Raw genomic sequence first — 13,460 nt, forward strand, 5'->3', positions numbered from 1 at the left:
TGGTATATGGTACTTATCTAAAAATGTGTCCATTTCTTTTGCATTTTCCAGTTTTGTGGCATACAGGCTTTTGTAGTAAGATCTAATGATTCTCTGAATTTCCTCTGTGTCTGTGGTTATGTCCCCCTTTTCATTTCTGATCTTATTTATTTGCGTGTTCTCTCTGTCGTTTAATTAGTTTGGATAGGGGTTTGTCAATCTTGTTGATTTTCTCCAAGAACCAACTTTTTGTTTCATTGATTCTTTGGACTGTTTTCTGTGTTTCTATTTTGTTGATTTCTGCCCTCAGTTTGATTATTTCCAGTCTTCTACTCCTCCTGGGCGCGTCTGCTTCTTTTTTTTCTAGAGCTTTCAGGTGGGCTGTTAAGTCCCCAATGTATGCTTTCTCCGTTTTCTTTAAGTGGGCACTTAGTGCTATGAACTTTCCTCTTAGTACTGCTTTCATCGTGTCCCATAGGTTTGAGTATGTTGTCTCTTTGTTTTCATTAAATTCAAGGAAGACTTTAATTTCTTTCTTAATTTCTTCCTTGACCCAGGTGTGGTTCAGTAGTTGACTGTTCAGTTTCCATGAGTTTGTCAGCTTTCTGGGGGTAGCATTGTTGGTGGCTTCTAACTTTAATCCGTGGTGATCTGATAAGACACAGGTGGACACTGATTTTTTTTTGTACCTGTGGAGGTTTCCTTTGTTTCCAAGTATGTGGTCAATTTTCGAGAAGGTTCCATGAGCTGCAGAGAAGAAGGTGTATTCTTTCCTATTTGGGTGGAGTGTTCTATAGATGTCTGTTAAGTCCATTTGATTCATTACCTCCAACAATTCTCTTAATTCTCTATTAGTTTTCTGTCTGATTGACCTGTCCATTGGTGAGAGAGGTGTGTTGAAGTCTCCTACTACTAGTGTGTGTGATTTGATGTCTGCCTTGAGTTTTAGCAATATTTCTTTTACATAAGTGGGTGCTTTTATATTAGGGGCATAGATATTCAGGATTGAGACTTCATCCTGCTGAATTGTTCCTGTTATGAGTATAAAGTGTCCCTGTCGATCTCTTCTGATTGATTTTAGTTTGAAGTCAGTTTTGTTAGAAATTAGTATGGCCACACCTGCTTTTTTCTTAGGACCATTTGCTTGAAAAACCTTTTCCCAACCCTTTACTCTGAGTAGATGCCTGTCTTTGTGGTTGAGATGAGTTTCTTGCAAACAGCAGACTGTTGGATCCTGTTTTCGTATCCAATCTCTTAGCCTGTGCCTTTTTATTGGTGAATTGAGACCATTAATATTAAGTGATATTAATGACCAGTGGTTGTTAACTCCGGTTATTCTTACTGCTTTTGGTAGAAGAGTTTGTGTGTCTCCCTTCTTTGAGTTGTGCTGTTGAAGGGTCGCTAGATGCCTGGGTTATTGTAGGCAGTGTTGGCAATGTTGGATTCCTTGGGTTGTGATTTTCCTTCTATTACTTTCTGTAGGGCTGGATTTGTGGCAACGTATTGTTTAAATTTGTTCTTATCCTGGAATGTCTTGTTTTCTCCATTGATAGTGAACGATAGCTTGGCTGGGTATAGTAGTTTGGGTTTGCATCCATGGTCTCTTAGTTTCTGTAGTACCTCTATCCAGGACCTTCTGGCTTTCATGGTTTCCATAGAGAAGTCAGGTGTAAGTCTGATCGGTTTACCTTTATAAGTTACTTGGCCTTTTTCCTTTGCAGCTCTTAATATTCTTTCTTTAATCTGTATATTTTGTGTTTTGATTATTATATGGCGAGGGGACGTTTTTTTTTGATCCAGTCTGTTTGGTGTTCTGTATGCTTCTTGAATATTCAAAGGAATATCTTTCTTTATGTTGGGGAAGTTTTCTTCCATAATTTTGTTAAAAATGTTTTCTGGACCTTTGAGCTGTGCCTCTTCTCCTTCTTCTATCCCTATTATTCTTAGGTTTGGTCTTTTTATTGTGTCCCATATTTCCTGAATGTTTTGTGATGAGAATTTGTTGGTTTTGGTGTTTTCTTTGATCAGTCCGTTTATTTTCTCTATGTTGTCTTCAGAATCTGAGATTCTTTCTTCTATCTCTTGTATTCTATTGATTATGCTTGTTTCTGTAGTCTCTGCTCGTTGACCTATATTTGCCATATCCAGCTGGTCCTCAGTTTGTGTTTTCTTCCTTGCTTCCATTTCAGTTTTCAATTCTTGGACTGTTTCCATTACCTGTTTGATCGTTTTTTCTTGGCTTCCCAGGGTATCATTTACGTATTTACTCATTTCTTCAAACTTTTTGTTATACTTCTCATCCATTTCTATGAGGGCGTTTTTTACATGTTGTTTAAGGGACTCTATTGCTTTCAAAAAGTCAGTTTTTTCCTCTTCTCCTGTGTTAGGGTGTTCAAGTCCTTGTGTTGTAAGATCATTGGGTTCTGGTGTTTTCATGTTGTTTTTCAGATTGTTGGGTGAATTCTTGCCTTGGCGTCTGCCCATCTCCTCTTACCGATGCTATCTATTGGGTTTGATTTAATTGCAGCGGGGCAATCTGCTCTCAGTGCAGGCTTCACTGTTTCTTGCCCGCACTATCCTGCATCCAGTGCCTCCGCCGCCCAGGCCTGCCTGCCGGTGCCTCCGCCGCCCGGAACTGTCTGTGCGCCGGTGCTTCCGCCGCCTAGGCCTGCCTGCCGGTGCTTCCGCCACCTGGGCCTGCCTGCGCGCCGGTGCTTCCGCCGCCTAGGCCTGCCTGCCGGGCCTGACTGTTGGTGCCTCCGCCACCCGGGCCTGCCTGCACGCCGGTGCCTCTGCCGCCCGGACTTGCCTGCCTGCCGGTGCCTCCGCCTCCGGGGCCTGCCTGCGCGCCGGTGCTTCCGCCGCCTAGGCCTGCCTGCCGATGCCTCCGCCGCCCGGAACTGTCTGTGCGCCGGTGCTTCCGCCGCCTAGGCCTGCCTGCCGGTGCCTCCGCCGCCCGGAACTGTCTGTACGCCGGTGCTTCCGCCGCCTAGGCCTGCCTGCTGGTGCCTCCGCCGCCCGGAACTGTCTGTGCGCCGGTGCTTCTGCCGCCTAGGCCTGCCTCCCGGTGCCTCCACCGCTTGGGCCTGACTGCTGGTGCCTCCGCCACCCGGGCCTACCTGCGTTCCGGTGCCTCCGCCGCCCGGCCTTGCCTGCGTGCCGGTGCCTCCGCCACCTGGGCCTGCCTGCGCGCCGGTGCTTCCGCCGCCTAGGCCTGCCTGCTGATGCCTCCGCCGCCTGGGCCTGCCTGCGCGCCGGTGCTTCAACTGCCTAGGCGTGCCTGCTGGTGCCTCCTCCACCAGGGCCTGCCTGTTGGTGCCTCCGCTGCCCGGAACTGTGTTATAAAGTGGTCTTTCTGGAACCAGCTCTGTTTCATTAAAAAGAGGACACAGCTGGGTGTGGCAGTGTACAGATGTATGTCCTGCATTTGGACTGCCATTGTTTGAACACGGTCAGGTTGGGCTGGGAATGGAGCTCAGTGCTGGAGTGCTGGCCTTGAATGCCCAAGGCCACTGTGGACTGGGCTGTGCTGCTTTCCTCAGACTCTCTTCTAAGCCACTGTGCCTCCTGCAGATGCAGAGGCTGTGGGATCAAAGGCAGCAACTAAGAGCTCTGGCTCTCATTAAGGGAGCCAGACTTTAGCCAATCCTCTAGGGGCCTTCAACCCATCACTGCCAGGAAGGGGCTGGTGAGTGGTCTGGTTGAGCCCTAACTAGGAAGGGCGAGGGTCCAGCTGCTGACAGGATGACAAGATGTACTACTACCTAGTCCCTGGATTAGCAATGCCTGCTGGAAGGTACAGTGGGAACTCCTCTAGCCCAAGTAATAGGAAAACTTGGGAGGAAAGAAAAAAATAACTCAAACCAGGGTTACAGGGAATAAAGAGACATTCCTAGGACCCAAGCAGCACAATTACAAGCAGCATGTTCAGTGGCAAATGCTTTACAATTATTCTCTAGGCAGCACCACACACATCTCAGCAGGAGAAGCTTTCACAGTTAAGTATACGCTCTCGTGCACTGGATACAATTAGTTCAATTACCCACACATACTCAATAGTGTTTAATTAATTGTAACAGCAAGAGAACAAAAGGGCAGGAGGTGCCTCATTCTCTGGTCAGTGACTGATTCACCACCTGGACAGATGTACAGGAAAACCAAATCAAATCATGGGAGAACCTGGTAGCCATAGGAATCCTGTGAAGTAAATGGTATCTGCATGAGCATGGTTGCACACGCTTTTAATCACAGCATTCAGGAGGCAAGAGGTAAGTGGATCTTTGAATTCAAGGCCACGCTGGTCTACAGAGCAAATTCCAGGACATGTTTGTATAAGCATGTTTGTATAAGAAAGGTGACAGTATATTTCTATGTATGAAAAGGGGGACAGGAAATGCTTTTATTAGTACAGTTCACATACTAAAGTGAGCAAAAGTGGGGACAATCTCCTCTCTTGACACCGAGGGGCTAAGATGTTGTGATGGCACATGATTTGCTCAATTACACACGATCAGAGTCAGAGCAAAGTCTAGACTCCAAGGCACTGCTTCATGGGTTATCCTACAGTGATGGGGGCCTGCACTCTGCTGATGGAACCTACCCACTTGCCAGGGTCATGCCCTGTGCATTTCTGTAAGGGGTTAAGAGCTCCTTAGAAGGACAACTGACATCTTTACTGAGCATTAGAGCAAAATCTTTTTCTTAAGTTTAGTAAAGCCAGAATGGCCACACGTACCTGTAATTCCAGCACCTGAGAGGGAGAGACAGGAGAATGGATACAAATCCAAGGCCAGCCCTAGTGTACCTACCGAGTTCTGAGTCAGCCAGGACTAAAGCTAGAGCCTGTCTCAAACAAAACCAGAACAAACGAAGTTTAACAAAATACTTGTTATGAAGTATGAGTTTTAATCCCTATTCTAAAGTCTTAAGACAAAAACAAAAAACCATAGCTGAATTTGATCTGTGGCTTAAAAATCTGTTTTTGGAGGGAGAAACCACTCTGTAGGCAAAGGCTCACCACCCAGCCCGATGACCTGTGTTTGATCCTCAAGATCCATGTGTAGGAAGGTGAGAAGTGATTCAGAAAAATTCTTCTCTGAACTCCACATACATACTGTGGCATGTGCATCTACACATACTCACACACACACCCCTCCACATGAACACTGTGACATGTGTATCTATACAACTCATACACATACAGAGAACACACCTCCACATGTGCACCTATACAACAGACTCACACAACCCTCTACATGTGTACCATATCATGTACACCTACAAAACATGCACACACAACACACACACACACACACACACACATTTCTGACAGCAGGACTCCAGTCATACAGCCAAACAGATCAAAGGGGTGCCCCGATGATGGAGGCTTTGCCTTTTACTGCTCAGCCTCCTACCCGACCTTATCTGAGGATTTAAAATCAGGGATTAAACACATTCCAAGGCCACTGACTCAACATTTTACAAATCTGGGTTAGGACTGTTCAAGCGCTACCTGGGTCAACTGGATTTTTTTTCCTGTCAGTTGAGGCCATTTTGGTGACAGGGCTTTCTGGAGGAAACTAGTAACTAGTGGAAATTTAAGATTTTACATAAACAGAAGGCACAGACAGAAATAGTTACACAAGGGCTGGAGAGATGGCTCAGCAGTTAAGAGCACTGGCGGCTCTTCCAGAGGTCCTGAGTTCAATTCCCAGCAACCACATGGTGGTTCATAACCATCTATAATAAGATATGGTGCCATCTTCTGACTTGCAGGGATAAATGCAGACAGAACACTGTATACATAATAATAAATAAATTAATTAAAAAAATAGTTACACAAGTAGGAAAGGGGAAGAATGAGTATGATCCTCCAAAAAGGGTGGAAATGTTCTGATTGCTGGGGTCTTGTATGACCTCTTTCTTTCTTTTGAATGCCCATTCGCAGGCGTGGCCTCGGGTTCCTGATGCTACAGGACACACAGTCCACGTACACAAGGTAGCACTTGGAAGTCCACCCTAGCCCTGCTTCTTTCCCTCCATTTCCAGGTTCCCTGTTAGGCAGTGGGCATGCACATTTCTTTTTGGCTATCTCTGGGTTTTTTTAATTTATTTTTTTTAAATATTTATTTATTATTTATGTATACAATATTCTGTCTGTGTGTATGCCTGCAGGCCAGAAGAGGGCACCAGACCCCATTACAGATGGTTGTGAGCCACCATGTGGTTGCTGGGAATTGAACTCAGGACCTTTGGAAGAGCAGGCAATGCTCTTAACTTCTGAGCCATCTCTCCAGCCCTATCTCTGGGTTTTGTACTTCTTTTTCCTCTCTGTGTTTTATCTGTTAACAGCAGAGGGCTTCATGTGGCCCCAAGAGCTGGTCTACCACGGACTGCAAGGGCAAATGCACAGCAGCAAATCAGTTCTACTGGGGCTGGTCAGAGGCAGCTTCAAGTCTATTAAAGACTTGGTCCGTGACTTTGGATAAGTGATTTGTTTTCTGTAAGCTTGAGAGAAGTATATGAAAGCTCTCCATTCACTAGAAAGTGATCTACAACACGTGCTCTTATTATTAAAAAAATAAGCACATTCCTCTCCATTTCAAAACCTGCTGTGAGGTGTTAGAACCAGCTCCATGTTCTCCCTTTCCTCCCCTCTTCCATTCTGTGCTGCTGGGGATTGAAAGCAGGTCTGTTTGCTGCCCAAACTCCCTACTACAGAGCCACACCCCAGCCCCATTTTCTATTCAGCATTTTTGAGGCCCTACTCTATGGAAAGTTATTAGTTGAACAAAAATCACAGGGGGTCGGGGGATCTAATAAATATCCCTCAAAGGTACAGCTTTGCTAATAGGGGCAGCAACAAGTGTTCTTACTAGACACCAGACAAGGTGTTTCCTTTTATTGTCTGAGAAAGTTTCTATACAGTCTAGCCTGGCCCGGAACTTGTTACACAGTCCAGATAAACTCTGAACTCTCATTCCTCCCGACTCAGCCTCCCAAGTGCTAAGATTATAGGTGTGTACCACCATGTTTGGTTTCAGTTAAAATGTCATCCCACATCAGAACTTATAAATAAGCTTCCCTCTGAACCCAGTGGGGCCTCTGTGGCCCGGTCTTTGGGTAAGGACTTACCTGGCATTTAAGTATTACCTGCCCAACCACTTCCCCACAAGTGATACCAAAACAACCCACTGTACCCTCCCACCATGCCCAGAGGGAAATGATGCTCTCCTACTCTGTAGGCCCAGTTTAACAAAGCACCTGGGAACAGATGCTACCCTCTATTGCTGGGGAGACTGGGAGATTACTTTTCTGTTTTGAGGTTATTTCTTGTCAAGTCTGATCTTGGATTTCCATTTGAGGCCTGGTGGCAGTTCCCAAACAAGGGCAAATGTGATTAAGAAGCAGTTTCCCTTAGGGAGATTAAAAATGACCAATTAGGTTCACAAAGTGGTAGTCTGTGCCTTTTCTAGCCATCAGCAGAAGCTGAGTATGTCTTGCTGGGTTCTGTGGGAAGGCTCTTGGTTTCTGCTCTGTACCAGGCAACTAAATCCCTCTGCTGGGCAACAGCAGCGGCAGAGAGCACCGCACTGGGAGTTGAGTACAGAGCTCCACAGGCTGGCAGACTGCACAAATGCTAGGGCGCTCACAGCCTTGAGAGAACTGTGTGACACTGCTCCAAGGACCAGTGGCTCAGAGCGCATAGAAGGGTGATCTGAGGGCAATATACTTACCCAGCTATAGGCATGGTAGAATCCCCTGGGGAATTACAAGACCCATGTGGAGATCTCAGAGTCACCCACCTGGAGAGCAGCAGTGGTGTTGGCCTCATGGCCTTTCCTGTTTGATTAAGCGTTCCCACTGTCTAGCCCTAGCTCTATGGGTTAGAATCTCTGTGCGGTACCTGCAGGTCTTTGTCATGGCTCTGCCTTTCTAGGATCAGCACTCGGTCCTGTAGCTCCTCCACAGTTCCTTGAAGCAGGTCGTTCTCCTCTAAGGTGGTGCTGAGCCGATGCTCCAACTCCCGTTTTCGATCCGACAGCATCTTGATCTGAAAAGATGGAGAACCACAGGGTGGTGTGGAGTTCTATCTGGCTGAGTATAGGAGGAGGAACTAGCCCAAAACATGAAGGTATATATCTCTGCGTACTGTGCCCAGAGGCGTGGTGCTCGTCTGGAGAACAGAGCTGTGTGATCCTGGGCTGAAGGGAAAGGCCCTCCCCTTTAGAAAGTTGCCTGGGAAGGAGTAGGAGTTAGCCCAGGGGAAGCCAGCAAGTGGGCTGCCAGGCAGAGGAAGGATAGTTAGTGCTCTGTAAATTCCAGAGATAAGTCAGAGAAGGCCCCACCCTGTCTGCCCTCGGCTCTCCTTTGGCAGAGTAGGATCTGATCTGCCTACTCTTCAAGGCATAAGCACCAGGAAGTTCCCTAAGAGGTGCTGTGCTTTTGTAAGCAGGCTCACTGCCTCCTCTCCCTACTGCTGATTCCCCTGGTGCCAACATCCCAGCTCAGACCCGGGGACCTGGCTAACAAGAAGCTAGCAGGTTATAGACGGTAGAGTGTCTATATCAGCCCACGCCCAGGAAGGGAATGAGACAGTGGCTTCATGGGTAATTTGAACAAATAATCTGTGAAAAGAAGCAAAGATCTCCCTTATGGAAAAGGCTGTTTTTTTTTGCACACTGAAGTCAGTGTCAAGACACATGCATTTCTTTGTAAGGCCTGTTCGCTCTCTTCGGTGTCAGGGAGAAAAGCTGAGGAAAGAGATGCCCAGTCTTCTTTGGTTTCCATGTTTCAGAGAAGCAGCTCAATCATTGCTCCTCAAGGCCAGAAATACCTTACCAGGGCACCACCATGTCCAGGGGCTCCAGAAAGCTTTCCCAAGTAGTCCTAGCTTTGGGGGAAGAGAAGGACTCGGAAGTCCTAAGATCCTCCTGACCCTGCTCCTGCCATCTATTAATTCCCCGTCGTATTTATTTCTCACCCAACTGCATGCTTGTACATACTTTTCTGCCATTGTCAAGATGTTTCCCTTCCCTGTGCTCTAAGGCTCTTCCTTGTCTAAGTTCTGGAGACTGAACTTAGTACTTTTCTAGAGGAAGAATTAAGTGACTGTTCTAGGTCCCCGGGCCCTACCTTTCCCTCTGCCTCTTGGCTGCCCCCACTCTGCATTAGAGTTTTGCTCAGAGCACAAATCCTCCCTGGCCATCAATCAATCAGACAGGATGCTGTCCTGGGGAAGTGAGGTATATGGCCTTTGTCCAGAGAGATCGGGTGTCTATCCAAACAAAGAAATATTGTCTCTCAAGTGTGCACCTGGGTTAGAGACCAAGAGGGGCAAGTCTTTGGTGAATGGCCCACTATTCCTCTCTCTGAAGCAGACTTACCCATTTAAAGGGAATTCTCACTCTGATTCATTTTTATTTATGTGCCCTCTGACCTTTCAATTCTCCTTCAGATGGATCATTTTTGTTTCCCAGGTTTCCAGTAAAGTAATGAGGTAATAAGACTCTGATAAGTAACTGGCCCTTAAGAAACACTTAATTTTCAAGGTTTCATGAAATCACTTAATTAAAATGAAAGGTTTCACAGCTTAGCCTTTCAAACAGCAGTGTCACTAGATGAAGCCAGGGTGTGGTACTGGGTTGTCAACTTCTTTACTCAACCCCTACAGACCCTAAAACTGGTGACAACCCCTGGCAATCAACATTCCTGGGAAACTTGTTCCTGAGGGGCTAGAGAAAGTGAACAGGTGGAACAAACAGGAAGGCAGGCAATTTGAAGGAGTGGGAGCCTGGCAGGGGCAGTTGAATGGCAAGTCATGCACACAGATGGTCACAGACAGGCATGCCAAGACCCCACTGGAGCAATCTCTACTTACTTCAAGAACCTGCTGCTCAGTATCGGTAGGAATCCCAAGGGAAAGGAGGAAAGAAGGGGATTGGAGGCAGAAAAGAGAAGATATTGACAGACTTTAAGAAAACATCCTCAGGTCACTTATGATGCAGGAAGGGTTCTCTGGACTGATTACAGTGTTCGATCCCCTGACCACAGAAGAGGGACTCCTTCTGTCAGGCTCTACACAGTGTGTGGTTGGTCAAAGGGGATGAAGGTCCTGAGAGTGAACCAGATGGGAGTTTGCCCTGGGAGAGCCCCTTTCTGATGGTTTGACTCTCGCTTTCTCTGCGGCACCCATGCTGCTCATACCACAGTCCCCAAGCGCTAAAGCTACATTCCTCCTCCCTTGCTTTAGCCAGGGACACGGACCCTTGCTGCCATATTCTGGCCTCGCATATGCTATACCACCACATTTCGGGAATCATACAAAATGCTCTCATTATTAACTCCTTAGCAGCATCTGCTGTTATCCTCTACTATAAAATACAAGTTTCTGTTCTACATTGTGGGGCTTTTTGGTGTGTTAGTAATGGGAATATTTTGTATGATACCTTAAACATGGTGATATACTGAGCTAGAATAAGAGGAATGAAGAAGGGAACAATGTCCTTCCCCAGTTTTGTGTGTAGTTAGCGAGGATATTTCTTGTCAAGATTATTCAGTAAAAAGTAGATCATTCATGGTTTCAATTCCCTCAGATATAACTCTCCACATCTTTATTTTTCCAGACAACAGGCTACCCACAAGAGCAAGGATCAAGTGTTCTCAAGTTCTCACAGAAATGTTTCTTAGATGCTTCAGTACTTTTTATGGAGAGCAGGGGGTTTATTCCCTAGCTCAGAGACTCTTTATCCAAAGATCCAGTGCACAGCTTCAAGTGTGGCCACACCAAAGCCTCACCTCGGCCTGAAGGCTCTCCAGGCGAATGATGTGCTGGTTGGTGGATGAATTTTTCTCCCGAAAGTCTTCTCTGAGTGCATGGACCTGCATGGAGAGCTGTTTCTCAACTTCAGATGCCTGCAAGAGAGATGTTTCCAGAGTGAACCAAAGGGAGGGTGCAAATGAAGTGTGTTGTGACTCTCAAGTGTCTTATTTTACACATCTGTTTCACAGGACTTCTGGGTGACTGTTGGTTTCCACTCTCAACATAAACAACTACCTAGGTCTCAGGCTACTTTACCCATAGGAAACAGGTCCAGGAAACAGTAAGTCCTCAAATGCTAGTTAACATAGAAGATCAACAAATATTTTACAATAAAATAGCTATAATACGTTCTGTCTTAGGGTTTTGTTTTGAGCCAGGTCTCACTTTATAGCCCAGGCTGGGCAAGTGCTAAGATTATAGGTATGGGTTATCACACCCAGTCACTTAACTTTTTCAATTTTATTTATTTATATATATATATATATATATTTATTTATTTATTTATTTATTATGTATACAATATTCTGTCTGTGTGTATGCATGCAGGCCAGAAGATGGCACCAGGCCTCATTACAGTTGGTTGTGAGCCACCATGTGGTTGCTGGGAATTGAACTCGGGACCTTTGGAAGAACAGGCAATGCTCTTTACCGCTGAGCCATCTCTCCAGCCCCCACATACCCAGTCACTTTGGGAATTCCTTTATTTCTTTCCTCCATTTCCTCAGCTATGGTTAAAGACATTTATTTATCTTTATCTAATTTTATACCACTTCTCTTCAACATGAATGATATTTAGAGTTCTCTGTCGTGTATGTTACGGTTTTGGACATTAATTCTTAAGGGCATTCTTGCTATTTTTAATTCTCCAGTTACTGCTTGGGGCTGAAGTCCTCTTCCCTAACCTATGTGAGAGCCCAATGGAGAGCCCGACACACTGCCCTGTGGAGAGGAGAGCTATAGGCAGAGTAAGACCACCTCTGGGATCTTTCTGAGGCTGCTGGAACTGAGCAGGACTCATGGTTTCTTGGAAGAGTTCACTATACCCTGAAATGGCTAGGAATTATTTTCACATGGGATGGGGATACCATTGAAATGTCTGGCTAGATGTTCAGTGAGGCACTATCCATAACGGGTCTATCTTTAACAGCTCTTTCACCTCCAAGAAATACGTAATGAGTTGTTTATTTTTGTTATTGTTTTTAGTTCTACAAATTCAACATATATTGCCTCACTACAGAGAGCCACATATAAATCTTAACCTATTCCTTTCTTTTAAAAATAGTTTTTATTTGTATTTTATGTACATTGGTGTTCGGCAGTATGTCTGTGTGAGGGTGTCAGATCCCCAGGAACAGGAGTTATAGACAGTTGTCAACTGCCATGTGGGTGCTGGAAATCGAACTCAGGACCTCTGGAAGAGCAGCCAGCACTCCCAACCACTGAGCCAACTCTTCAGCCTCCTACGTATTTCTTCTTTATTTTAATGATATTATTTTACATACAGACTGCAGTTTCCCCTCCTTCTTCTCCAAGCCCTCCCCCCACACCTCCACCTACTCCTTCTCTTTCTATTCAGGAAACAGCAGGCCTCCCAAGGATATCAACCAAACATGGCATATTAAGTTTCATTAAGACTGCTCTTTGGACTGGAGACGGAGGGGGGAGGGGAGAGGAGAAGGGAAATGGGAGGAGGGGGAAATTTTTAATTAAAAATAAATAAATAAATGGGGGAAAAAAAGACTAGGCACCTCTCCTCATATTAAGGCTGGACAAGGGAGCCCAGTATAAGGAGTGGGGTCGCAAAACACAGCCAGCAAAGTCAGAGAGAGCCCCCTTTTCCATTGTTAGGAGTCCCACAAGACAACCAAGCTATGCAACTGTAATATATATGCAGAGGGCCTAGGTGAGACCCATGCAGATTCCCTGGTTGTCAGTTCAGTCTCTCTGAGCCTCTCTATGAGCCTGGGTTAATTGATTCTGTGGGTTCTCTTATGCTGTCTTTAAACCTTCTGGTACTACAATCCTTCCTCTACCTTAGATGATTCCTGACATCACCTCCTAGACACAACTCACAAAACAAAGCCAAAGAGATGCACAAACCCAGCTGGTCTGAGAAATGCTCCTGGAGACTAACCTCCTCCAAATCATCTTCTTAGAAAAAAAAAAGTCTCTTCTTATCAGAAAAGCTTAACTCAGGAGTCTGAGCTCTTTAGCCATTTAGTTATAATAATGTTTTTTTAAATATATGATTCAGACGTAAGACTTTCAAAAACTTTTAACTTATATTTTTCATTTGAATCTCAAAGAGACTATAGAGGCAAGAATCACTGGCCTCATTCTGTAGACCAGGCAAGTAGCACTGCCTAACTCCTTGGGCCACAACACCACAGCTACCTCACAGCCAAAGATTGATCATTTGCCTGTGGTGAAGAATGGAGCTATATGAGTTATAACCCAGTTGGGCATGGTGGTACACTCCTTTAATCCCAGAACTCAGCAGGCAGATCTCTGAGTTTGAGCCAGCCTGGTCTCCAGAGACTTCCAGACCAGTCAGGGATATACAATGAGACTCTCTCAAAAACAAAACATTTACTACATTAAATTGGAAAATCTAAAAGAAATAGACCAATTACTAAGTTCATCCAAACCACTAAAGTTA

At 45.5% G+C, this 13,460-nt stretch overlaps 1 protein-coding gene across 3 annotated transcripts in view; it reads right to left on the bottom strand.

Annotated features, from left to right (window-relative positions):
* The window catches only part of Bicdl1 (BICD family like cargo adaptor 1), a 95,301-nt gene that overhangs the window by 22,419 nt on the left and 59,422 nt on the right, over nt 1–13,460 (bottom strand). For all 3 annotated transcript variants that reach the window (XR_009056809.1, XM_057764086.1, XM_057764085.1), the window contains exons 3-4: nt 10,777–10,893; nt 7,886–8,032 (exon numbers count right to left, since the gene is read on the bottom strand). Coding sequence is in view for 2 of the 3 variants with exons in the window: in XM_057764086.1 (XP_057620069.1) it covers nt 7,886–8,032; nt 10,777–10,893 (264 nt within the window). In the remaining variant the exon portion in view is untranslated. The remainder of the gene's footprint in view (nt 1–7,885; nt 8,033–10,776; nt 10,894–13,460) is intronic.

Source organism: Chionomys nivalis, chromosome 3 (assembly GCF_950005125.1).
Source record: "Chionomys nivalis chromosome 3, mChiNiv1.1, whole genome shotgun sequence".
NCBI classification, from domain to species: Eukaryota; Metazoa; Chordata; class Mammalia; order Rodentia; family Cricetidae; genus Chionomys; species Chionomys nivalis.